The 27918-nt window shown below is 36.3% G+C and overlaps 2 protein-coding genes across 3 annotated transcripts in view; one reads left to right on the top strand and one right to left on the bottom strand.

The window, feature by feature from the left end:
* LOC106731230 (OX-2 membrane glycoprotein-like) overlaps nucleotides 1-17297 on the bottom strand; it is a 31233-nt gene extending 13936 nt beyond the window's left edge. Inside the window, exons 1-5 of one of the 2 annotated variants that reach the window (XR_004319624.1) lie at nucleotides 17091-17297; nucleotides 11502-11840; nucleotides 10480-10779; nucleotides 1752-1885; nucleotides 471-554 (exon numbers count right to left, since the gene is read on the bottom strand). Coding sequence is in view for 1 of the 2 variants with exons in the window: in XM_032479129.1 (XP_032335020.1) it covers nucleotides 515-554; nucleotides 1786-1885; nucleotides 10480-10779; nucleotides 11502-11840; nucleotides 17091-17184 (873 nt within the window). In the remaining variant the exon portion in view is untranslated. The remainder of the gene's footprint in view (nucleotides 1-470; nucleotides 555-1751; nucleotides 1886-10479; nucleotides 10780-11501; nucleotides 11841-17090) is intronic. The other variant, XM_032479129.1, reaches the window with a different exon arrangement.
* Nucleotides 17298-22780: 5483 nt separating this feature from the next.
* Nucleotides 22781-27918, top strand: part of SLC9C1 (solute carrier family 9 member C1) — a 64013-nt gene continuing 58875 nt past the window's right edge. The window contains exons 1-4 of the mRNA XM_014568464.2: nucleotides 22781-22985; nucleotides 23269-23392; nucleotides 24669-24871; nucleotides 26045-26145. Coding sequence (XP_014423950.1) covers nucleotides 24727-24871; nucleotides 26045-26145 — 246 coding nt within the window. The 5' untranslated portion in view covers nucleotides 22781-22985; nucleotides 23269-23392; nucleotides 24669-24726. The remainder of the gene's footprint in view (nucleotides 22986-23268; nucleotides 23393-24668; nucleotides 24872-26044; nucleotides 26146-27918) is intronic.

Raw genomic sequence — 27918 nt, 5'->3', positions numbered from 1 at the left:
TTAATAAGAAAGAATATGAAAAGGAATATATGTATGTATATGCATGACTGGGACAGTATGCTGTACACCAGAAACTGACACATTATAACTAATTGTACTTCAATTAAAAAAAAAAAAAAGAATGTTACAGAAGAGGAAACCTGAATGGTTAACAATACATAAGACATGCTCATACTTAATAATCAGAAAAAAATCCCGTAAGTCAAAGCAGTCATTAAACTGGTAACAGTGGGAGAAGTGAATAGACAGTGAATCAGGGAATGAGTAGAAACATTCAAAGACATTAATATTAATATAACCTTATCTGAAAGCAGTAATTCATGAAACTGGATATGTAAACAATCTTTTTCTTCCATTTATTTTTAAAATAATGATTGCTGCTACCAAATGGAAGATTTAATATGGAAGGTTAGTTGTCTTAAATTTGAAGTATATACAATGACAACAAAAATTACGCATCTTCCAATTACCTGTGCTCATTCGGGTGTGTGGCTCATTCGGGTGTCCAGTTAGGTTATCTCAGGTGGAGCGTGTTTTGAAGCACATTCTCTGACCTACAGATATAATGACAGTAATGGATCCATTGTTGAATCAGCCCAAACCCTCCCCCAAATGGAGTCCATTGTAAGAGCATGCTCTGAATTAAAAATTGAGAGATTGAAGCTCTCCTGACAGACAAAATATCTTTTCAATAATATTTTTGATCACTGATTTTTAATAATGTTTTGATATGATTTATAAATTTCCTGGAGAAATTTCCTACTATACTCCCAAATTTATAACTCTGGCCCTTATCATCTCTGTAAATTTCAGGTACTTAAATCTGGTTCCTTGTACTCCTTGGTTTTAAGTACTTCAATGGATTGATATTGCAGATAGTTAAAAGCCCAAATGCCTGTCCAGGACTGTGGGCCTTATCTGTTCTGGCCCCATTCCTATTTTTTGAAGTATTATTCTATACTTCAAAAGGTTACACTGACCTTCTCATTTTTCTTGGGGCACACCAAGCTCATTCCCACTGAAGGACCTATACTAACTCCTTTTTTGCGTGGAATGCTCTGCCAAGAACTTTACTCATGACATTTTTTCTGACCTAGTTCTCAGTTTAAATGTCATCTCCCCAAAGAGATCACTCCACATCAATTAGCCCCATGATCTTTTTCAATTATATCATTCTGCTTTGTTTTCTAAATAGTACTTATCACTACCCAGTATTTTCTTCTATCTTTTCTTGACTACCCCTCCCCACTGTGACTTTAGCTTCTGATGGCAAAGAACTTGTCTGTTTCAGTTGTGTCTCTGTCTCTCACACTGGGAACAATGCAATACATAGACCCTCAGGAAGTATTTGTTAAATCACTGAATGGATATTTCATTATACTAGTCCTGTAAAGTAGGACCACTGTCATCTTACTGTGGCTCTGTCAGGTAGATTTATCTCAAACTTCCAACCTCAGGCTTTTTTTACCACCCAGTAGTCCTCCTCCCACCAGTTGTCTGAAGTCTATATGCTCTCTCTTGTCAAAATCTGTCCTCAAGAAAGAACCTTAAACTCAATTTACCAAAAGCATGAATGATTACTAACACCCTACCTTTGTAACAATCCCAAGTAGAGTATCATCTTAATAAGGATAAATCCTTGACTGCAAAATCACCAAGGATATGGAAAAGAGTTTTCCATGATTCTTTTTATGATCCAGAGCCCTTGGGTTATTTTTTTCCAGATTTGAAACTAGCCTGATTTTACTCACCTTCTCTATCAGGACAGGTAGTAATAAAACTTACTTTTTCTTTCTCAGAACAATACAGATGATAAATGAAATACATAGAAAAATTATAAGCACACCAACTATATGCAGCCGAGTATAAGAAGAACGAGCAGAACCTGAAAAACACAAATCAGAAACACATTCTTTGGGACCATACCTCTTTTTATACACTGTACTGTCATTTTGGTACCTTTGAACTGCAATGCCCTTGATTTACCATTGCCTTGTTGACATTCAAATCGATACTATTAGATTACTTGCCATACTGAATTTTATAAAAGAATATACTAATCTGCATTCAAATCGAAGACAGATAACATTTATTATCATCCTACCATTCTCAAGAATTAACAAATAGTATAGCCATTTAAATATTCACTTAGATATAATCACATAAACATGATTAAGCAAAATGTAATACATTCACTTGATGAAATATTATTCAATTACTAAAATGAAATTTCCAAAGATTCCATAATACCCTCAGAAAATAAATTTATAATAATAATTAGTATTTAAGATTAATAGTCTAAGCAATGTGATAAGCATTTTATAAAGATTATGTAGGGGAGCAATATTTGCCACCCCAATATATGTCTCTTTGACATAAAGATTATTTTAGACTGATTGTAAGAAGCTGCAAACACAGGAGAAACACTGAAAATCAAGTAGAACTTACCCTTTTTGTAACAGACATGTTCATGTATATAAGAGAAATCTCCATTTGTTCCAGGAGGAGGTGGATGACCCTAAATCTCTAGAAACTTGTCAATTGAGGAGGCAACAATTTAAATCTACATAATAAACTTACCCTTGTTTATAGTGCTTTTCCTGGTAACCTCCCATAACTAACTCCCCACCCCACCATCTTCTTTTGTCTTTAGCTGAAGATGGTACTTTACATGATGTCTTCAGTCCTTTCAAAGACCTGCTCAGTTTTCTTGGGTATCTCCCATGTATACATGTTACTAAACTTTTGTTTGTTTTTGTCCTGTTAATCTGTCATACAATTTTAATTATTAGACTCACCAAAGAACCTAAAAGGGAAGAAAGGAATACTTTTTCAACCTCTTCATTTTTTTATTAAAGTATATTCAGTTTACAATGTTGTGTCAGTTTCTGGTGTACAGCATAATGTTTCAGTCATACATATATATGTATATATACTCCCTTTCATATTCTTTTTCATTATAGGTTACTACAAGATATTGAACATAGTTCCCTGTGCTATACAGAAGAAACTCGTTGTTTATCTATTTTATATGTAGTAATTAGTGTCTGCAAACCTCAAACTCCCAATTTATTCCTTCCCACTCCCTTTCCCCCTGGTAACTATAAGTTTGTTTTCTATGTGAGTCTGTTTCTGGCTTGTAAATAAGTTTATTTATGTCCTTTTTTCAGGTTCCACATGAGTGATATTACAGCATTTTTCTTTCTCTTTCTGGCTTACTTCACTGAGAATGAAGATGATCTCCAGGTTGATCCATGTTGCTGCAAATGGCATTATTTCATTCTTTTTTATAGCTGGGTAGTACTCCATTGTATATATATACCACAACTTCTCTATCCCATCACCTTTTGATGGACATTTAGGTTGCTTCCATGTCTTGTCTATCGTAAATAGTGCTGCTATGAACATTGGGGACACCCCTCCAATTGTTTACATCAACTAGGTGAGCACAGTTATTTGGTACAAATGGCAAAATGGAGGCATTGAAATGTAAGAAAATTGCCCAAAACTACAGTGATTAGGTGACAAAACTGGGGAGCAAGTGCTGTTCTGTCTGATTCTAGGGTCTGTACTCTTAAGTAAAACACAAATTGTAAAATTTTGAGTATCAACACTTTTACAGTAGCTATTTTGACCACAATGTTTTAAAATTGCATTATAAACTTCACTTCTTTCTATGTAGACTTCTGAACATAATGTTATCTTTTGTTGCAATTTAAACTTAACAAAGGCCATTTTTTATGATTATCAATGGTATTTCTTAAATGTAATATAAAAATGAACCTATACTTTGTGGATAGACTTTTAGGAAATTTGCACTTATATTAAATGGCATGAACTACTGTGCATTTTACATTCTTAGGTCTTCTCGTGATTGGCTGTTTTTGTCCTCTTTCTGATTGTCAGATTGATGTCATTTTTCTGCTCATTGTAAACTCTCATTCCTTTTTAATTTGCTGCTTTAATTTTCCAGTACCATTGAAGGAAAAGAGAAATCCTTGTTAGCAATTACTTCTTCCCTGAAATACTACTAGAAAGTCTATGTGTTTTAGTTGAGGAACGTTGTGCCGTTTATTTTTGACTGTTCAGCTATCACTTTGTCTCAGTTTCTAGTTTTAACTATGTTCTTTTTTCAATGAGATGCTACATAGCTCATTCAAAGTTGGTGGAGGAAGCTAAATGGGAAGAATTTGGCATGAAAATATGAACACAGCTCTGAAGTCAATGGCAACAGAACACAGCGGAAAAAACTCTATACAAGGTTTCAGCAGAATCACTGATTTATACCACAAATACTTGTTACAAAACTAAGCAAGGAGAAGTCCTCTTCTGAATTGATGTTACTTTTTACAGACATTTATATCTCAGTGAGAAGTGAAATTAACCAGAATAATCTACCCAATAGTTTGATGGGTGATACATGTGCTATTCAATTGGCATAATTCATTCTCATAATTTGGGGAAATTTACTAGGAAACAAAAAAATGCTGATTAACTCCAGTTTCAAGAGATACATGTAACAAAAATAGTTATTTCTACTCTTTCCTGAGGCTCCATGAAAATAATAGTAACAAAAATAAAATGATTAAACCAAAAATAACAAATAGAAGAGAGATCTTCATTAGCAAAAGGTTTAAACAAACTTATGAAAGATGTAAAAAGCATAGAGGAATGGCCTATAAAGGTGCAAGATGAAAGTCACTGCAGGCTCGGCTACGTACAAAGGAGACTATATGAGCAGAGAGAGCCTGGAGAGCCTGGAAAGGCTCAGGATTCAGAAGATAAAGAGAGGAAGAGTGAATCACAGAATAAAAGTTGCAGTCAAAAGCATCCACTTCCATATCCCAAAGCACAACTTTGGACAGACAAATGTTTACCCCTCAGGCAAAAAACATGGAGGGAAAGAAATTTACTTAACATTTGGGAATAACTAGGCACCAGAGTAAAAGGCCTCCACATTCTGGCTTTTAGAGTCTCCTGGCTAATTGCTGCCTGTTCTCTTCAGCAGCCAACTACAGGATTGTTGGATCTTTTTCTTTAAGGAAAATTAATCTCTTCACAAGACACAATAAACCAAATAAAGAGTCTGTAAACTTTCAGTCAAGGCTCAGAGGACTTTGATGGTAGACTGTAATCAAAGTGAGAAATACTGAGTAGAAGAAACATAAAATTAAAATGATGGTAGTGGAGGTGAGGAGGGGATTGGTGGAGATAACAAATGGGATGATTTAAAATAACTTTAATTTGTGACATTAATTTTAAATTGTAAAGGCAGTTCAGAATTATAAACCTGATTGTCAAAAGAAGGAAAATTGAATTAAAGAGTTTGAAGACAAATTTTAGAAAATCTCCCAGATAGCTTAAAGAAAAGAAAAAGAGATATGAATATTAAATAATAAAATAATATAAAATCCAATCTACATGTTTTATTGCCCACTTAATCGAGGTTTATCAAAAGAGAATGTTAAATGAACAGGGGGGAAATTCTCAAGGAAATGAGGAAATATTCAGAGTTGAAGGATTGGAGTCTCCAGATTGAATGAACTCACCAAATACCCATCACATCAAAGATTAAAAAAAAAGACAACTAAAAATAGCACTAGGAAGTTTCAAAACTCGAACAATAAAGAGAAGATACTATGCTACCAAAGAGAAGATACAATAATATTTACTATTGCAATTTTCAGATTGACATTTGACTTCTCATCAATAACAATGGATGGTCAAGGCAGTGGAAAAATACTCTAGAAGTTATGAGGGAAGAAGGATGATTAAACTAAAGTCGTATAAAGAGCAAGCTGTCAATCACATGTAAAAGCATTATAAGACTGTAGGATATATCCTGTGGCCTGTTAGCATGACCACCAGACTCACTAAGAAAATCACTGGTTGTTCTAATTCTAAGCATTGAGTTGAACCAGGTTGCATAGCCTGGAGAGGTTGAAAATAATGAAAGAGAGTGGTTTGTGTTGACCTGAGTGTATTATGCTTTACAATAGTCTCATTTTGTGTTAGTCATCATTTTGCGCTTTACTTAGATTAACCCAGAGATTGCTTAATTCAGAGATTGATGAGATGTCCTAGGCCTAAATAAGGTTATGTTTAGCCCATCTGGACTGCTTACTAAAGTGCTCATTCCAACCATCCTGTAGTTGGCTATTTGCAAACTGTTAGATTTCCAAAAACTGTGATGTCTCCTTCACTCATTTAAACTTTATGATTCAACATCATGGAAGGCTAGTGATGCTTTTTGGGTCTTGGTGAATGTGACAGATTATGGAGATATTTTAACCTTTTCATCATTATAAAAAACAAAAATATAAATTATGTAAAGTTATCTTAATAAAACAAGATATCTTCTTACAAAACTGACATTTAATATTGTCACCCACCCATAGCAATTTTATGAAAGCTATCAAGATATAAAACTCAAAATTAAACACCTTAAGTTCAATTGCAGGCTGTCCTATCAAATCAGATTCTGAAAAAGTCATTAGCTTGTGCTTTCTGCAGAAGATACGCTGAAGTACTATAGTCTAGTTTCTAAAATGATCTGTAATAAAGTAGTTGCCTTCTCAATGAGTATTCTGGAAAAAGAAAATATTTCACTCTCATTTTAACGTCTAGAAATTGAAGTGTTATTATCTGAATACTAAACACTTACAGTGTGATTAGTATTAGCTAGCTGGTCTACTCTGATATTATTAAGCTGATTTGCAGAAGAAGTTGATATCTCCCTTGAAGAATGTTGCTAATCCCTTTGCTGTATATTTTGATGTTCTTTAGATAAATAAATTTTGTTTGATTTGCCCAAGTGATGTCTGTCAATCCTTCAGTTCATATTTAATATTGAAATTTGTTGCAACTCTGTTCATGCATATTGGAGTCTGAAGTGGGAGAGACACAAAAACCCTAGACTCATTATACCTAAATCCTTCAGGGAAATCATTAAGGTAATTTGAAAAAGAGAGAGAGGAAATATATTGTTTAAGCCATTACATCTTCTGATAATATGTGATTTGAAAAAGCTAAGGCTTTAACAGAAGAGGGTATGTTTCAGCAAAATATGTACATGTGTTTGTTAACTTCCAGAAATCTGAGATGTAGCCCACTAGTTTGAAAAACCATCCAGAAATAAAGGTCAAGGGATGAGACTTAAAATGCCTTAGGCTATGATTTAAGACTTAAGTTAAAATATAAGTTATGAAAAGATGCTCAATATAGTTAACTATCAGAGAAATGCAAATCAAAACTGCTATGAGGTATCACTTCACACTGGTCGGAGTAGCCATTGTTAAAAAGTCCACAAACAATAAATGCTGGAGAGGGTGTGGGGAAAAGGGAACCCTCCTACACTGTTGGTGAAAATATTATTTGGTGCAGCCACCATGGACAAAAGTATGGAGATTTCTTAAAAAACTAAAAATAGAGTTACCATATGATCCAGCAATCCCATTCCTGGGCATATATCCTGAGAAAACGGCAATTGGAAAAGATACATGCACCCCAATTTTCATAGCAGCACTGTTTACAATAGCCAAGACATAGAAGCAATCTAAATGTCCATAGATAGATGAATGGATAAAGAAGTTGTGGTGTATATATATATATATATATATATATATATATATATATATATATATATATATATAGTGCTATAATATATCACATACATATATACAATGAAATACTACTCAGCCATTAAAAAGAATATATACACAATAATATATACAATGAAATACTACTTAACCATAAAAAAGAATGAAATAATGCCATTTGCAGCAACATGGATGGACTAGAGATTGTCATACTAAGTGAAGTAAGTCAGACAGTGAAAAACAAATAATCACATGATATCACTTATATGTGGAATCTAAAAAAATGAGACAAATGAATTTATTTACAAAACAGAAACACATTCAAAGGTAGAAAACAAACTTATGGTTACCAAAAGGGAAAGGAGGGAAGGGATAAATTAGGAGTTTAGGGTTAGCAAATACAAACTACTATACATAATATAAATAAATAACAAAGTCTTAAAGTATAGCACAGGGAACTATATTCAATATGATGTAATAACCTATAATAAAAAAGAATATGAAAAAGAATATGTATATATATGTACGACTGTATGCTGTATGCCAGAAACTAACACAAAGCTGTAAATCAACTTAACTTCATTTAAAAAGTATATAGTATTTTGAAGGTAAGGATGACACAACTATAGGCTTAACTGTCTGAAGCTCTGTGACAACCCAGAGAAATGTTATTTCTTTATCAGATGCATGGAATCATTTCTTTGCATCTCCTAGTAACTCATTAGGATATTTAAGTGGGATACTTCATGGCAAGATAGTCACCAAAACTCTAGGCTTCTATAAAGGAATGAGAGCACTTGCTCTAAAATGTAGAGAAGGCATGACTGCCTTGGGTCCCTTGTTTAAACAGAAAGGAGAGAGTACATTATTCTTTGACACTAGAAAATGGTAAAGATTGTTTGGTTTGTCATTGGACCTTCAGCCACAAGATCCAATGTATTCTTGTCCTAACTCAAAAGGAAAAGTTGGAAGGGAGGTGAAAAGAGAAAATCCAGCTCTTTGCAATTTGGAATAAAGTTGAGAATTTGGCATGTTTGCTCTGAAAGGAGGAACTGATCAAATTCCCAGGTATTAAAAAGTGGGAAAAGCCCTCAAAGTTAGTGGAAGTTTCATAATAGGAAGCTTTGTTAGCCTTGTCTTAATAATGGTCAAATGATATTCCCTAATTATATTAGATTTAACCTTATAAAATAACTAATTTTATAGATAAAAAGATTGAAATATTATCAATATCACATGGTTCAACCTAATATTATTACTGACACAGCTATTAAAAGAACTCCTAATGAGTGACTTCAATTGTTATCCACTGAATTAAACAAATGATGACAGTCACATACAGTGACTGGTATGGTTAGTTGGCCCTCCAAAGAACAAAATTTGTGAGCCTTGAAACTAACAAAAATTGGATAAAAAGAACTGATAAACTTAAGAGAAAAATTATTATTTTATTGCCTATGGAAAACATAATATAAAAATAGACTAATTTATAGTTAATACCATAGAACAATGACTATCATTATCTGTGATATAGTGATGTGATATTATCATAGATTAAGAGGTAAGCAGGATTCACCCACCATAACTGACATCTAAACTTATTCTGTAGTATTTACTCAAACATAAAGGTATCCAGAAAGTGTGGGGAAATGCTAGAATGTGAGTAGAATGTCTACTTTTCTTCAGGAGGAGGATATCTTCTGGAGGAAGAGATGGAAACTCTAGCTGGCAGATAAGCCAGGAGCTCTTCTCTATTTCTATACAATATATTTAAGACTATGTAATGAGGGCAGGAAACTGGGCTTTCTCACATCTAGAAACTGGGGTCAAAGCACATTAATTTCTGAACATGATGACAAGAGCTCTGTTGACAATGAAGCTATGGAAATGCAGTTGTAAAAGATGAAAAGGTAATAGCTCGTATAAAATTAGATAATAAGATAGGATTTTAAGGATGCATAATTTCCAAGTCAACCACTTAAAGATGGATATAGAAATGTATAGTTAACCAACTATCAGAGGAGGGGAAATGAAATAAAAATAAATAATTAATCCACAGGAATTCAAGAAGAGAAAAAAAAGACATAAAACTGGTCAGATAATAAATAGTAAGGTGGCGAATTAAAACCCAAATACATCAGTATTTGTACTGAATATATAGAGATTAAAGGTTCTCATTTTAAAAGATTATTAGGTGGAATATTTAATTATTTAAATTCTACAGAAATGTATATATTTGAATTATTATTTAAATTCTTTAGGGAAGTTATCTGTTTTGAATTATGGCTTTGAAACAGAAGATACCATTGACAAAGCTTGAAAGGAAGATGGGCAAGCAGAAGTGGTAGCTAACAAAGGCTTTCTATGGTGAATGAAAAAGAAAAAAGGTTTAACCATACTGTTGAAAGTTGCAGAGTTTAAGCAGCAAAAGAACTATATTGAGAAGGAAAGGGACTTTATGAAAGGAACAAAAGTTGAAGGAGCCTAATCTTCATTGACTGTAGCAGAAATTTAGGGAAAAATATGTAATGGAGATCAATTAAAAATTTACCATGTAAGTGGGGTATAGCTCAGTAGTAGAGTGTGTGCTTAGCATGCACAAGGTCTTGGGTTCAATCCCTAGTACCTCCATTAAAAAAAATAAAACTAATTACCTCCCCAACAAAAAGAGAAAAAATAAATATTTTTTTTTAAATTTTGCAGTATAAGAACAGATACCCCTGAAGCAGGGCTGGGGTAGATCCTATCTTCATTATTTGATTCTCTTAACCATGTGGGTGTATTATCCTGATTTATAGTTTTACAAATAGATGGCCACACAAATACTTGTGTGAATTTTAAAGGTGAATATTCCCCACTGTTGGTTATTACTTCTACTTACATTCTTGTTTGACTGTCAGAGGAATGATCTTCTTTTCATTCTTCAGAGGATGATCCATGTGCACAGTCAGGTGTTGGAGTCTGAGGGACCTCACAGTCTCTAAGGAGACGTTATACACTTTAGTGACAGTGACTGTGCCATTGGGGTTCAGAGCAAGGGATTCCTCTGGTGGATTAATCAAGACTTGTAATGGGAAAAGAGATATTTGAGGAGCAGGTTTTCCCACAGCTGAGTAAGTAAATCTAAGAAAATCTTCACAGTCAAGATTGGACTGGAGTTCAGTTCTTAATTCAGATAGAGCTGAGGCAAAAAAGAAAGAGAGAGAGAAACAAAATTAATATAAAAATACGTCATCCTAGATTTCTATGGTGTTAGAGGTGGACTCGCCAATAAATTTTTCTATGAAAATAAAATGTTGAAAACATGTCCATCTCAAATACCTCTCCCCACATTTTTACAAAAGCTCCCAATTCTACCTCCTACACCCACTATCCTCCAGTTTGAGAGGGACAATTGGTATCTCTATTTCCATTCAGCCTTAAACTTAAATTATATAAACCCTTAATACTTTAAATTTATAGAAACATAATGAGGGAACAGTATGACACTATCACTATCCCTTCAATGGTCTGTTAATTTGAAGATTGGGAAATTCTTATTCTCTTAGCATCTTTTTTCCTCTTTCTCCTCTACTGTCTCTTTTTCTTCTCCTCTATTTTCCCAGCGAAAATCCTAATGCCATTCATGAGATTCATCCAGTGGACTAAAGGCAGTGCAGTGTAGTACCAAAAAAGTCTGATAAGAAGTCTGAAAACCTAAAAGCTGTGTTAGGTCTTGCATTGTGTGGAAATAGGCAAAGCATGTGACCATCATTGGCTCCTGTTCTGTTCTTCTGTAAAATAAAGGACTTTGCCTGAATGAACTCTATTATTGTTGTTCCTTTTCTAAAATTCTTTCTCTGGATCTTAAACTTCAAAGACCACATCCCCATGATTTTGACTCCACATAAAAAGTTTATATACTTATAATGTTAAGGCAGATTTGTCCTCCATAGCGTCCATGTGGGAAAATATTAAATAAGCATTTGTAGCAGGCTTCATCTTCAAATGTCACTTCACGGATAGTTATGAATGAACAATTCAATTCAATGGCCTCACAGTGCAGCCGATCTATATATGGTGGAAGAATCTTTTCTCCATATTTACTGCTATATGTGCCAATATTTTGTGGCAAAGAATCTTGAATCTTCTGCCAGGTAATTTGAACAACATCTGCTGGAGTTGTTAAATTGCAGAAAATTGTCACATTTTCTCCCAATACAGCTGTCTCATTATTTTTGTGCTTTATCCTCTGTGGATAATCTGAAAATAAAATCCAGTACAAATTAAGAGAAATGTATTTTCATACTACCCTAGACTTACCACATGATAGCACTTATCTCTCTGTTTCATAGTTATCTTTTTATTTGCCTCTCTTCCTCCATTAGAAAATAAATTCTTCTATCTTCTTCACCACTGATATGTAGTCTTTGAAAATGTTTCTGGTATATACTATCTAATCAATAAATATTTATTAAATACAAAAGTTGAAACATAAATTAAACAACATAAGACGAATAATGATAATTTTGATGAATTTCTGAAGGCTAACTGTGACCTAGCTAGAGGGTGATGAACTCCTCAGGGACCTAGTCTTAGGGAGAACCCCAGGTTTTATAGGTTTCACCAGCTGGAACTCCACCAGTTCTCATGATACAATGCCAAAAAAATCACCTCATAACTTTAGCAAGAGGAAGGGAATGTCACCATTTTAAAATAAGCCCAGCGCATGTTCCATAAAAAGACTTACTACCCAGGAAATAAGACTTTACCAGAGCCTTATCTCATGTGGATGGAAGGACAATGACCCCGCTCCAGTTTTCTTTAGCTTCCCTGTCTCATTTAAGTTGGGGAAGGAGGAAAAAAATAGGTAAAAAATTTTGAAGGTCATAGCCGAAGGACACAGGCCTACTAAAAGAGTGAGGTTTAACCGTAAGATTTTTCTTTATTGCACAGATTTTATTTTGAAAACAACCCAGAGCTTATTTCCAAAGTGATGTACTTTATAGTCTTTGTTTTACGATTTTTTTAAACTTTTAAATTAAATTAAATTAATTTTTTAACACCTTTATTATGATATGGCTCCTGTACAATAGCCTACATGTATTTCAGATGTACGTTTTGATGAATTTTGATGGTCTCTCTAACTGTAAGATTTTTAAAAACTTCTCCTCCTTCACTCTTTACCACCACATCAACAGGGCTCCAATATGATAGTGGATTACAGCTGAAATGGTTGCAAGTCTCAGGCTTTAATAAATAAGGAGTTCTTAGGGAAGTTCAAATCAACAGGGGAAGCAAAAACAAGGAACTACAAGAATTTGAAGCCTTTGACACCTAGACCTACAGAAGAGTCAACACAACCCAACTCCTAGCCAGATTAACATAAAACCCATGCTAAAGCTCTATTTACCTTAGTTCCTATTACCTGAGGTATCACATCTGGATATTAACAAAAAATTATAAGGCATGCTATGAGCCAAGAATAAAAATAATCTGAAGAGACAAAGCAAGAATCCAAACCAGACTCAAACACAGTATTGTAAAGAAAAAAAGTTGCCTGACATTCCAGTTCTTTAAGGATCAAGCCATTAACCACTGCAGTCACCCACCAACAGTGCATCTGAGGGGAATTCAAGATGGAGAAAACAGGAAGCACTCTGTGCTCTGGATATATCAGCCCTGGATAGTTAAGACACATATCTAAAGAAAAATTTCAGTGACCCCAGGTTCTTGCATCTTCCTATATACAGAAAAGCACTAAAATCATTAACTTGAGAATGAAATACTTAGACATAAATCTAACAAAATACATACATGATCTGTATGAGGAAAACAACAAAACTTTGATGAATGAAATCAAAGAAGAACTAAATTAATGAGAGATATTCCATATTCACAGATAGGACAACTCAATATTATCAGTTCTTCCCAAGTTGATCTGTCAATTAAATGCAACCCTAATCAAAATTCCAGCAAGTTATTTTATGGATATTGATAAACTGATTCTAAAGTTTATGTGAAGAAGCAAAAGACCCAGAATAACACAATACTGAAGGAGAAAAACAAAGTCAGGGGATTGGTGCTACCCAACTTCAAGAGTTAGTATAAAGCTGCAGTAATCAATACAGTGTGGTATTGTCCAAAGAACAGACAAATAGATCAATGGAACAGACGCGAAAGTCCAGATATGGACCCACACAAACACAGTCAGCTGTTTTTTTGGCAAAGATGCAAAAGCAATTCAATGGAGGAAAAATCATCTTTTGAACAAATGATGCTGCTGGGGGAGCTGGATGTCTGATTACCTTCCTAGGGATGCCATGACAAACTACTACACACTTGGTAGCTTAAAACAATAGAAATGTATTTTTTTCACGGATCTAGAGGTCAGAAGCCCTAGATCAAGTTGTTAGTAGTGTTGGTTCCTTCTCTCCAAGTTTCTTGTGGTTGCCAATAATCCTTGGAATTCCTTGATTTGTAGGTGCATCACTATAATACCTGCCTCCATCTTCACATGGTGTTCTATGCTGTGGCTCTATGTCCTTCCCTCTTTTTATAAGGATGCCATCATTGGATTCAGAGCCCACCCTAACGCAGGATGATTTCATTCTTAGATCCTTACCTTACTTTCATCTGCAACGACCTTATTTCTAAATTAGATCACATTCTGAAGTTCCAGATAGATACGAATTGGGAACAGGGTGTAGTGGACACTATTCAACCCCTGATAACATTCATATGCTAAAAACTTAATATAGACATCTAACTGAGTTTCACAAAAATTAACTCACAATGGATTTATAGACCAATAAAAATGCAAAACTATAAAACTTCTAGAAGAAAACATAGGAGGAAATCCAGCTAACCTTGGGTTTGATGATGAGTTATTAGATACATTACTAAAAGTATGACCCATGAAGGGAAAAAAATTCATGAGTTGGACTTCATTAAAGTTAAAATTTTTTGTCCTGTGAAAAACAATGTAAAGGGAATATAAAGATAAGCCATAGATTAGAAGAAAGTACTTGTAGAATACATATGTGACATAGGACTTTGTCTTAGTCCTTTCAGGCTGCTGTAACAAAATACCACAGACTGAGTGGCTAATGAACAACAGAGATGTACTTCTCACAGTTCTGGAGGCTGGAAGTCCAAGGTTAGGATGCCAGCATGACTGGGTGAGGGCTCTCTTACAGTCTGTACATTTCTCATTGTATCCTCACATGGACAGGCACTAAAAAGCTCTGTGGATCTGTTACAAGAGCAGTAATCCCATGTATCAGGGCTGTACCCTCATGCCCTAATCACCACCCAAAAGCCCCACCTACTAATACCATAACCTTTATGGGTTAGGATTTCAATATATGAATTGAGGGAGGAAGTGTAAACATTTAGACTATAGCAGACTTGTATTCAACATATACAAAAAATAGCAAAACAAACAACTTAATTTAAAAGTAGGCAAAAAATTCTGAACAGACACCTCATCAAAGAAAATATACAAATAGCGAATAAGCACATGAAAAAATACACAAAATCTCTTGTCATCTGGAAATTTCAAATTAAAACAATAATGAGATTTTACTACATACCTATTAAAATGGTTAAAAAAATTATAATACCAAATGTTGGTGAGGATATGGCCAAAAACAGAAATTCTCATTATTGCTGATAAAAATGTAAAATGGTATAGCTTTGCATGACAGTTTGGCAGTTTCTTACAAAATTAAACATACACTTAATGTATGATCCAGCAATTGTGTTCTTAGGTATTTACGCAACTTATTTTAAAACTTAGATCCACACAAAAATCTGCATAGATGTGTTTATAGCAGCCTTATTCATAATCACCAAAAATGAAGGCAGCCAAGGTACTTTCAATAGGTGAATGAGTAAATGATCTACATTTATATAATAGAATATTTCTCACCTATAAAAAGAAATGAGCTACCAAACCACAAAAAGACATGGATAAACTTTAAATGCATATTACTAAGTGAAAGTGGTCAGTCTAGAAAGGTTATATACTGAATGAGTCTATGTCATTCTGTAAAAGATAAAACCACAGAGACAGTAAAAATACCAGTGGCGGCCAGGGATTCAGAGGTTGGGGGAAGGTTGAATGGGTGAGGCACAGGGGAGTTTTAGGGCAATGAAACTATTCTGTGTGAAGCCACAGTGGTTGATAAGTGACATTATGCATTTGTCAAGATGAATTGAGCATTACAGCAGGTAAAGTGATCTTTAATGTATACAACTAAAAAAAAACCAATCATTTAGGAGACTGAGGATGCCAAGTAATAAAGACTGTAACCTGAAAATCTAAGTTTATTGCACATGTAACCTATATAGACATCAGAGTTGATAGGGTATACCCTGACTCACAGGGTATTGTGAATATCAAAAAAGAACATGTAGATGTAATGTCAGTTATATGGGTTATATAGTCCCTACCCTCAAGGAAAGATCCAATAATACATAAGGAAGTAAAAAAATAGCAATATAGAAGAGTTAACAAGCTATCACTATCTCCATAACAATTTCTATAATTGTGCTTACCACACAGTTTCATCATTACTTTTTCACATGCTTGTCTCCCTTACTAGATTCTGAGTTACTTGATGACACTACCAATCTTTCCCATTTTTGCATTTTATTTTATTTTTTTAAACATTTTTTATTGACCCATTTTTGCATTTTAGATGCAGAAGTAAATTAAGGAGAAGTAACATAATGGTTTCCTCTACCTCTCACACTTTTTGTCCTCAGCATATATCATCCCACATTCAAATTTTGATTGAACCGTCTAACTAAACTCAGATGATACTTCCCCCAGGAAAAAAAATTCTTAACTAGAAGCTACTATGAGTTTTTTTTCTCTATTGAATTTCTATAGAACATTAGTTATTGCCTTGACCATGAACCAAACTGGTTTTAGATGGATCTGAGTTAAATATATTAGATGGATTTGAGTTAAATTATTTTAAATGACTAGAAAATAACAAGACTTGAAATATTTACTAAATTTTTAACGTGTTTCAGGTGTACCTCAGTTTGTCATGATAAGTAAGTAAAAAAAGTAAAAAAAGTAAAAAAATCCCAACAGATTTGACAGCATAAAAATGAAAAATTTTTTGACCAAGAAAAGCCTCAAAACAAATAAAACCTAAAAGGCAAATGGGCTGCAAAGAATACTGCAAAACAAACTAACTTGCAAAGAGCTCATTTGCCTCCAGCAGGTTTCTGGCTCTCTAGTTTATGAGACTTGGGCTCACTTCAGAAGCAGGACTCATTACATTTCTTTCATTCTCTGTTTACAAAGTCACTATTTCAAATATGCTCAACTTCAACTGTTTGCTAATTGCCAACAACTCAGATACGTACGTGATTAACATGCAGACCCAAACATAATCCTCTATCTAACCTTATAGAAGTAAAAAGACTACAGTCTGGTATTTATTTGCCATTGATTTCCAGCCAATGCACTTGAGAGAAAAAATTAAAAGTTACCTGATCCTCTTACCCAGAGGGAAAGCATAAGGAGCTGGATAGCAGGATGGAGTGGGAAGCCCATGAAATTCGTTGATAAATTCTTCACTAGCATTGGGAGTTTCTCACTTTCTACCTGAAACTCTGGAACTCAGATGGAACTGTTGGGGTTTTCCTCCCAAACCTGTTACTCAATAACCATTACTCTGGTAATCTGTTAAAACTTGATTTTTATTTTTGGACTTCCTTGCTTGCCTAATCCCTGGTTATACCACACCCAAGGAACTATACTCAATTTCCTGTAATGAGCTGTAATAGAATAGAAACTGGAAAAAAAAATATATGCATGTATATGTATAACTGAATTGCTTTGCTGTGACACCTGAAACTAACATTATAAATTGACTATACTTTAATAAAAAATAAGAATAAAAGAAAAAAGAATCTTAGGTTTATGCCTAAATCATAAACATATCTGCCCATTGTTCTGTAACTGTCCTGTGATTCATACACAGGGTTTGAAAACTTACCTGCTAACTTGTAAGAAAATTTAATTAGATCTCCTATTGAGAGTGTTACTAATGAGTCTTTGAAGTCCTGCTATTTATGTACATAATGTACATTAAACTAGTATATCCACAATGAGATCTAGTGAAGACTGCTCTCTGCAGAGGTATGCTAAGTTTCTAAAAATCATTCCCCTTGGCATCTACATCTCTACAACCCATCTCCTCAAACAGCAGGAATGGGAAAATCAAACACAGACACAGGTCCCTTTCATCTTCCTATAAACTCCCCTCTCCACATACAATTTTAAATACAGGGAAAGCACTCCTTTCCTGGTGCTCTTGGTTTCTATTTTTCTCCTTTAAACGCCAACCCAGCCACCTGCTTATTGGCACTTTATGCACATGAACTCATACCAGCTTCCCCAGAATGTCTTCCTCCTGCTGGAATCCTGGAAAAGAAGTGCTTTTACTACCAGATCATAGCATACTTTAACATGAACAATTCTTTTGAAAGTGAAGTTTTTTATTTCTTCTTGCATCCTGGTATTGCTGGTTTAATGATTAATGTCTTCTGGACTACATATCTTGCCTTACAACTTAGGGGTAGTGATCTTTATCTAGAATGTCCTAGAATTACACTTTATTAGCCAAACAGACCAGGGATGGGGAATGAAACCAGAGCTAGGGCTGGGGCTTGGGCTTGGGCAAATACCGTTCTCAGAGGAGTACTGTTGGGCTTAGCTTCTCTAAAGTGAGATCATTAACCAGCCTCCAGTTAGTACACATACAGCCACACTTCACCCCCAACACGAACTAACACACGCACACTGTGTGTACACACAAAACACATTTTGGCAATAAGCCTTCTCTTTTCTTTTTGTCACTATAAAAATTACCTTTCCCTCTCATAACTTCTCCCTCAGCTCCTGTCTCAGGAAATCAAAAGCCTCTATTGGCACGGATTGTCACTACCCGCCACTCCCCCACCTCATATATCAATATTCATCTCTTTCCTATGACTCTAGGTGTTGGAGGCCTTTTTTCCTCTGACTTCCCTTAAGATAAACCTTTCCGGTATCTAAATTCTAGCTTCTAAACCCACTACCCACCTGAGAGCTGTTGCCTTGGTTAATGAAGCAAGAAAACTCAGTTTTTAAGGGAAAATGAAACTGACACTACAAATATATTACCTCTGGTTCGGGGTCATCTCTGAAAAAGACAGAAGACTCATCGTGAATAAAAGGTATTAGGATTAGATGCCCAGCAGTCTCTGAGTCAGTGAGAAACACTGCTGCTATGTTAGGGGACAGGAAGTTATATTGAGGGGAAAATCCATCCCCTGATCCTTTTCCTGTGAGTAATAAAGATGTGAACTCAAGCATTATAACTTTAAAGAATGACTGGGATCCCAGCAAAGTACTCTAAAGGAAACCATGTCTAAAGAATTAAAAGAAAGTATAAGAATGATGTATCACTAATATAAAATATCAGTTAAGAGATAACAATTATAAAAAAAAGAGTGGATAGAAATTCTGAATTATAGAAGTGTAATAACTAATGAAAAATTCACTAGAGGGGCTCAATAACTGGTTCAAGGAGGCAGAAAATAGAAACAATGAACTTGAAGATAGATCAGTTGAGGTTGGCTCTTCTGAGGAACAGAAAAAAGAAGACTGAAGAAGAATGAACAGAACCTCAGAGACCTGTGGAACACTATCAGAGCACCATCATATTCATAATGAACGTCCCAGAAGGAGAGGGGATACAGAGAGGGGATAGAAAGAATATTTCTTCAAAAATGACTGAAAACTTTCCAAATCTGATAAGAAACATTAGCCTCCATATCTAATAAGAAAATCAGCAAACTCTATGTAGAATAAACACAAAAAGATCCACACAAAGACACATAATAATCAAACATAATCAAAGACAAAGAGAATCTTAAAAGTAGCAAAAGACAGGAACTCTTATATACAAAAGATTTTCAATGACATTAACAACTAATTTTTATCACAAACCACAGAGGTGAGAGACAAACTAAAATTGCCAAGAGGAATGGCCATGATGGAAGGGTATGAAGACCCTGAGCTTGCATTCTCCCACAGGCACACCAAAATTACATCTACTCATAGAGAAACTATTGATGAGAAAAAAATCAGAAGACTAGTAGAAGCTAAAGGTATAAACAAAGAACCACCATGAGACAGGTAGAGGGGTGGAGAGGTGATATAGTCAAGACCCATATCCACAGGTGGGCAACCCACAAATGGAAGGATAATTACAATTGCAGCACTCCCAAAGGAGCAAGGGGTTCAAGACCCAAACTGGGCTCCCCAGCCTGGGGGTTCTGCAGCAGGAAGACAATTTCATAAGAATATTTGGCTTTGAAGGACAGTGGAGCTTGCTTTCAGGAGAGGCAGAGGGCAATAGGAGCTAGAGATTCCACTCCTACAGGGCGCACACAGAACCAGAACAGAAGCAGTAATTTGAAAGGATCCTGGGTCATACCCAGCTGCTGATCTTGGAGAGCCTTTTGGAGAGGCAGAAGGCAGCTGGGACTTGCCCCAGGGACATAGACAGTGGTAGCAGCCACTTTGTGGAGCTCATTCTGCCACATGGATATTGATGCTGGCAAGCACCATTTTGGAATCCTGCCTCTAGCTTACTAGTGCCAGGACCTTGTGCCACACATCAGCCTATAGGCCCCAGTACTGGGACACCTTAGGCCAAGCAACTAGCTGGGCAGAAACAGAACCCCACCCACCAGTAGGCCTGCTGCACCCCTGAGCCCACAGCTGCCCCAGGACCAGTCCTGTCCACCAGAGGACCCTAGACCCAGGCCTGCACACCAGCACACTGGCACTAGCCCCAGGACTCTAGGACTCTGTAGCCAGAGACAATGGGACCCAGTTCCACTCATCAGTTAGCCAACAGTAGCCCCGGGACCAGCCTCACTCACCAATGGGTAGACACCAGCCCCAGGACTACTGCAGACCCTCAGCCAGACACCCAAGGATCTGGATTCACCCACCAGCAAGCCAACACCAGCTTGGAACACACAAAGACCCTTCAGCCAGCCATGTCAGCCTTCTCACCAGTGGACCTACTCCAGCTCTTAGCCCTTCAGGGCCCTACAGATTGAGGCTCAGAAACCTGATTCCACCCACCAGAGAGCCAGCTCTACTAGCCTTGGGACCCCCCCCCCCCAAGCCCCAGGCCCAAGTCCTGCCCAATGGAAGGTAAACATCAGATCCAAGACAACTTGGACACCTCAGCCAGCTGCCATAGGATATACCTCACTCACCAGCTGGTCAACACCAAATTCAGGACACCCTGAACACAACAGCCAGCCACACCAAGAACCAACCCTACCCACCAGCAATCCAACATTAGATCTGGGACTGCCAGCACCACATTCACCCACTCCAGAACCCAACTCTGCCCAGCAGTAGACCAGCACTACACTGGGACCTCCTGGGGCAATGCAGCCAGCGGCCTTGTGACCCAACCCTGCCCTCCAGTGGCCAGGAGCCTCCACAAAAGGCAAGGCATGGCAAGTAACCAAACCAGGGATCAGCTACACCTACCAGACCACCAGCAGTAGTCAGCCCACTACAGCAGAAGGCCCCACATAGCCCAAATAGGGAGCAGAAATGGCAGCCAGAAGGAAGTGGCATGATATATTTAAAGTGGTGAATGGGGAAAACCTACAACCAAGAATACTCTACCTGGCAAGTATTTCATTCAGATTTGATGAAGTGATTGAAAGTTCCATAGACAAGCAAAAGCTTGTTCAGCACCAGTAAACCACTAAACCAGTTTTATTAGAAATGTTAAATGGACTTTTCTAGGTAAACAAGAAAAAGCCACAACTAGAAATATAAAAACTTACAAGTCAACTACAAAATTAAAAGTCTCATTGGTAAAGGCAAATATAAAGTAAAGGCAGTAAATCAACAATGTATAAAGGTACAAGTAAGGTTAAAAGACAAAGGTAATAAAATCATCTATATCCACAACATGTAGTTAAAGGATACACAAAACATAAAGATATAAAATATGATGTCAAAGTCAGCAAGCATGGTGAGGGGGAATGCAGAGTTGTTAAAATGCATTTGAACTTAAGAAATAAGCAACTTAAAATAACCACTTATACATATATAGGTTGGTATATATAAACCTCACAGTAACCACAAAACAAAGATTATAATAGATACACACACAAAAGAAAGGAACCCTACTTCAGGATGACACCTACACCCCAATGTTTATAGCAGCATTGTTTACAATAGCTGAGAAATGGAAACAGCCTAAATGTCCATCAACAGGTGACTGGATAAAGAAGATGTGGTATATTTATACAATGGAATACTACTCAGCCATAAAAACCAACAACATAACGCCATTTGCAGCAACATGGATGTTTCTGGAGAATGTCATTCTGAGTGAAGTAAGCCAGAAGGAGAAAGAAAAATACCATATGAGATCGCTCATATGTGGAATCTAAAAACAAACAAACAAACAAAGCATAAATACAGAACAGAAATAGACTCATAGACATAGAATACAGACTTGTGGTTGCCAAGGGGGTGGGGAGTGGGAAGAGATAGACTGGGATTTCAAAACTGTAGAATAGATAAACAAGATTATACTGTATAGGACAGGGAAATATATACAAGATTTTATGGTAGCTCACAGAGAAAGGAATGTGACAATGAATATATATATGTTCATGTATAATTGAAAAATTTTGCTCTACACTGGAATTTGACACAACATTGTAAAATGATTATAAATCAATAAAAAATGTAAAAAAAAAAATAAAAAATAAAAGAAAGGAATCCAAACAAGATACTAAAGATGGTCATCAAAGCACAAGGAAAGAGCAAAACAAAAAGAAAGGAACAAAAGAGAACTACAAAACAACCCCAAAACAATGAACAAAATGGCAATAAGTACACACCTCTGTCTTTCCTAACCTGCATCCTCATATTTCAAAATTTCTACCATTCTATTTTATCTAGGGAATTCACTGCAACTGGAGTTCTGGAAAAACAGTGTCCGTTGGCTCTTTGCCAGAAATTCACTGTTCCTAAGGTTTAAATTAATATAGTAATACAATTGCTGGAATTAACTTTTTTAAATACACGGTCTTAAGACTTCAAAAGTTGCCATAGGGGTACAGGGGCAATGATGCTGTGTAATGCCTTCTAGGACTGATTTCGTCGTCAGCCAGTCAAGTCAGGGGTTGTGAACCTGAAACCAATGGGTGCAGGCCAGGGGCGGGGCTTAGAGGAACTAACTGTCAGTGAGGCTGCAGTTGGTTGTGGCAGTTCCGGGTGAACGGATTAGCTAGCCTCCACTTGTCACTTACATACCATATGATGCTCCTCCTGAGGCGCTGATGGTGAGTCCTCCCCTGGCTTCCCCTTCAGGAAGTTGCCCTTCCCCTCTGGTACTTTCTCCCTCAGCCTCTCCTCAGAAAGAAGGAAATGCTCCTACAGTGTTCCAGCTACAGATTCAGCCAGACATTCCCTCTTGTAGTTTCCACCTTTCCTAAGGCAGCGGACTTTCGCGAAGATCAACCAGCCACTCAGTTTGAATTTCTGCCCCCAGCCCTCCGTCATTACACATCCGGTATCAACTTTCCAGACTGCTCACCTGCCTTGTGTTTGTTCCTTTTGCCTTAGGCAGTACTGGAAGCACACTGATGCCGTGGTGCATCTCCTCAGGTGTCTGGAGCGGAGCCCGAGGGAGGAAGGGCTCGTTCTGAGTGAAGGTCATTGGGAGGACAACAGACCGCCCATCTTCAGGGTCTGTGAGTCAGACGGACGCTGCGTCGTGTGCTGGGAGAGTTTTCTGAGCAGACAATCCAACTCCAGTTCTCTGTCATAAACCATTAATAGCTTTGCAGCTTGTGATAGTTACTGAGAGCCCACAGTACCCCTTCAGGATAATTTTGTCGCACAGTTCCTACAAAATGTAGTGATTAAAGGGAAGAAAGACTTCCCACTTTCAGGGACAAGGTGAATCCATTTCCCCTCCAAGAGAAAGAGAATTTCTCAGGGCTGACTGACATTGAGGACAAATCCACACGCCATTTTTGAGAGGACAATCATTAACTCCACATAGAAAGAGAATTGAGGCATTATCTAATTTACTTATAAATTAATGTCAGAAATCTATGTAGCAACTTTAAGACAAACCAGTATTTTTTTTTTCTTTAATGAGACATGGACTCAAAAAGTTATCCACAACTTTTAAAAGTCAATTTAAGCTGGAAAAGAGTTTTAATAACATTGAAATTCTGTTTATTCTAAACCACTACTTCTTTACCCAACTCTTTTAAAGTATCAAAATAGAGTAATATTAGCATTTATATGCTAGCTTAACATTTCTTGGGGGAAAAGGTTTGTTAGGAAACTCTGGAGTAGAGACTAAAGAAGCCAATCTGAGTATTTGTCACATATTCACAGTCAGGCAGTGAGATTCTGTTGAACTTGGTTGCTATAAAAATATATAAAAGTTGGAAAAAACCTGGCCCATCAAGGTCTCAAATGAGATAAAAGAAAGTTATGACTGAATATCATTATGGTCTATTAATTTCTGTCTGGATAGAACAACATAAGAGATCAGAATATTCTCCACCCCATCACCCAAACCCCCACCGCTTCTGACTTTGAAGTAGCTGCCAGAACATGCTTCCCGAGGCTCAGATAGGCTGAGGGCAAATCCCTCAGTTGTCTATCCCTAGAGCTAAGTAACCTGTTTCAGCTTGTGGTCCCGGTGACTGGTTACATGAAAAATCCTCTTTTCAGTTGGATAGATACAGAGTGAATAATAGCTGAGTAGTGCTTGGTATCATTAAGAACATGGGATGACGCTGACTAGCCTCTGTCCCTTGGGGTTGTACCTTTTCTATCTCATTTAAATCAAAAGCATCGTAGAAGAGGAAAGTATCCCTAATTTTCGCAGACTCTAAGAAATCACTAGAAATAATTAAGGAGAAATATGAGCTTTTTATTTGTCTTTCGAAGGAAAGCTTTAGAAGGCCATCAAGAAGGCAAATCCTACGTTCCTTTGGTCCTAGGTGAGTTTTGCCGAGAGTCCTAAGAGTTGGATTCAGAAAGCCTGTGACAAACAACAGGATGAATTCCAGCGGTTCTGATTTGGATTTTCTTGACAAAAGATTTACTAGTGGATGGCTGAAATTTTTCAGGACTGTATTCATGAAAAGTTCTGAGGATCTTCCTGAAATCATTCTAATATTGTCTTTGATCTGTACAGTTGGAGGTAAGTATAATCCTTTTTATTTTAGTTTATTCTATGGACATATTTTGTAAATGTCATTGTAAAGAATTAAGGAAAGTAGCAAGAGTAGGAAATTAGATTTTTGTTTTTAAATTCATACCTCTATCCTCAGATTTTTAATCAAATGAATCCAACAGTAATCTGCCCCGAGAAGACACATGTAGGATCTAATCCATATTCTTCACTTCTATTGAGTTCAAAGTATTCATACCTTTTTACCAGCTAGGTCATGGTTAGATTTAAGTGATGTGGAGAACTGAAGCACATAGGCAGAAAATCAAGGGTTTAGGGATTTTATTGTTACCTGCATTATCATAAACTATTGTTTCATTCATATTTTAAAGTTAGCTGTCCCACAGCTTTCTTCCCCTGGACAAAGAATTTTCAAAGTGATAGATCTTCTGAATGATTCAGTTACTTTTTAACCACGTGATAGGATGTCCCTTAGGTTTTGTCCAAGTGCTAAATTATACTCAGCTTTTATGAGAAGAAAAGAACACTGTAGAAATCAAGAGAGAGCACCTTTTCTGCATTCTTTGACCTGATTAGGAAATGTATTACCAAGATAATCAGAAAACATTAAACTGAAGGAAACACTGTAATATTGCTATTGCACTTTGAAAACAAGTAATGAAAGAAGTTAAGCAAAGTTAAATATTCATTTTGGGCTTTAATAGGTAGTAGGTAACTAGTAATAGGTAGCCATTTTTTTTTCATTGTTAAATTATTTTACTAATTCCTCATTGTTATCTTGGGAATCAGCCAGAATATTTCATTTAAGTTATTTATTATTAACCCCTTATTGCAGGGTTGCTAAAGATTCGTTAACAAAGCAAATATCTGACTTATGACATGTACAAAAATTGATACAAATATTTTAGTACAACCCAACAGCCAGTGATTGCTAACAATATTTACTGAAGATTCTAAGGAAATGATATACCTCATAGAAGAGGTAAAGCATGAATTTAGCGGATTACCAATTACACTGATTCTGTATGCCGAAGTGTGAGGAAGGGTTTCAGTTACAGGAGTATAGCAAGAAAGTGGTGGAACAGCATGTCATTGTCCTTGAAATTAAGAAATCATATCAAATTAAAGTTCTGTAAATGTGGTATTTCATTGCCTTTCAGTAAAGACATAGTTTTTTTGCAGCATTTTTGAACCTACACTTGAAAGACTTTCCAGTTCCTCTCCCTGTGATATTATTTTTAATTGGATGCAGTTTTGAAATGTTAAGTTTTACATCTGACCAGGTGTGTACAGTGAATATGAGTATTTTATATATCTGAGTATATCTAAAATTCACGTAAATACAAAGATGGCTTAAGAAAATTTGTGAACCTATCTCTTCACTGCTCTGCCAGTTGAAAGATATTTGTGGTGTGGGTAGCATCAGATCAGCTGTGTAGAAAAAGGAACCAGGAGTGAAAGAGCTGAAATCCAGCTAAACATAGTCTAAACAGAGCCTAGGTCTGAGACTAGGTAAGCAATTCAGAACGAGTACACTTACAGCTACTGAGAGTGTGAGTAGCTGAGTATTTAAGCATAATTCGAACACTCAGACAAGAAACTGGTTAAAATGTTAGAAGCCCAGAGAGACTTTGAGTTACTGGTACAAGACTCTAGTAGTAAGAGAATTCTGACATTGAACCAATGCCTCAGGAATGTTTCATAGAAGCCTCATAGACTAGGGACCAGTCTCTAAGTGTACCTGACTCAAGCTACAGTATTATGAAATCATCAGAAACAGCTGGAGTCTGGTAGTGGAGAGAGAATACGCTTACTACAAGGGATACAGAATACATTTTTTTTTTAATTTTAATTTTTTATTGAAGTATAGTCAGTTTATGATGTGTCAGTTTCTGGTGTACAGCATAATAGTTCAGTCATACATATACATACATATGTTCATTTTCATACTCTTTTTCATTATAGGTTACTACAAGATATTGGATATAGTTGCCTGTACTGTACTGTATGAACTTGTTGTTTATCTATTTTATATATAGTAGTTAGTACCTGCAAATCCTGAACGCCCAATTTATTGACACATTAAATAGTTCCCTAGCCCGGGTATTGGCAGTAAATTTTTTCTGTAAAAGATCACATAGTAAACATTTTAGATTATGCAGGTCATATGATCTCTTTCACAACTACTCAACTCTGCCATTGTAGCTCAAAAGCAGCCATAGACAATATGTAAGTAATTGGGCATGGCTGTGTTCCAATAATACTTTATTTATAAAAACTGGCTTTGAGCCAGATTTGGCCCAGAGGGTGTAGTTTGCCAACACCTGCTCTAGTTAATCAGTGCGTAAATGAGAATGTGTGTGGAAATGATTGACTTTCCCAAACAAATTTAACCAGTGATGTTAAAAAAAAACATAGTGGAAATCATGTATCTATGCGAGAACCAGAAGCAGATTACTACTTCATTTGTCATGAACAGGTTTCATAACCATATGATTTTTGATGTAAGTGCAATTTTAAGTACTTCTATGAGCTTATGTGTCAAGATCTGTGAAGAGTCTAAGACTTTACTCTACTTTCAAGCTATTCAGTTGGCTTGCCACAATTTCATGGTCCTGGCAAAAGGCATGGGACTCCTGGGCTTGAGAGAGAGGATTTGTTACTCACAGCAATAGCAGAAGCCAGAGTATCAGCATTTTCTTGTCCCTGTTCCATGAGCCCCACAAGGAGAAGCAAAGAAGTGAAACCTGCACACTCAATGGGTTGCATTACAGGAGGAGAAATCTGAGATTAGAGAACTTGAATATTTTATGATGGGCAGTAAGCTTTTCTGCCCTCTTGCTCCGGAGAGAGATTATCATTATTACACTGGCGAGTATAGTAAACCTGCCCTTTCCTCTGGAGGGACACTTGCTCTCTCTTCCAAAGCTGTTAGATATTCTTGAAAGAAAATATTCCCGGAAGAAAGCAATCACTGCCTCCATCTGTAAATTATGGAGAAACACAAGAGACCCATGGAGAATCATCTCCCAAATTCAAAGATAATCAACCAACAC

The sequence above is a fragment of the Camelus ferus genome, chromosome 1 (genome assembly GCF_009834535.1).
Source record: "Camelus ferus isolate YT-003-E chromosome 1, BCGSAC_Cfer_1.0, whole genome shotgun sequence".
In the NCBI taxonomy this organism is placed as follows: domain Eukaryota; kingdom Metazoa; phylum Chordata; class Mammalia; order Artiodactyla; family Camelidae; genus Camelus; species Camelus ferus.
The sequence above is the reverse complement of the archived record's forward strand: the minus strand, read 5'-3'. Positions and strand labels throughout refer to the sequence as shown.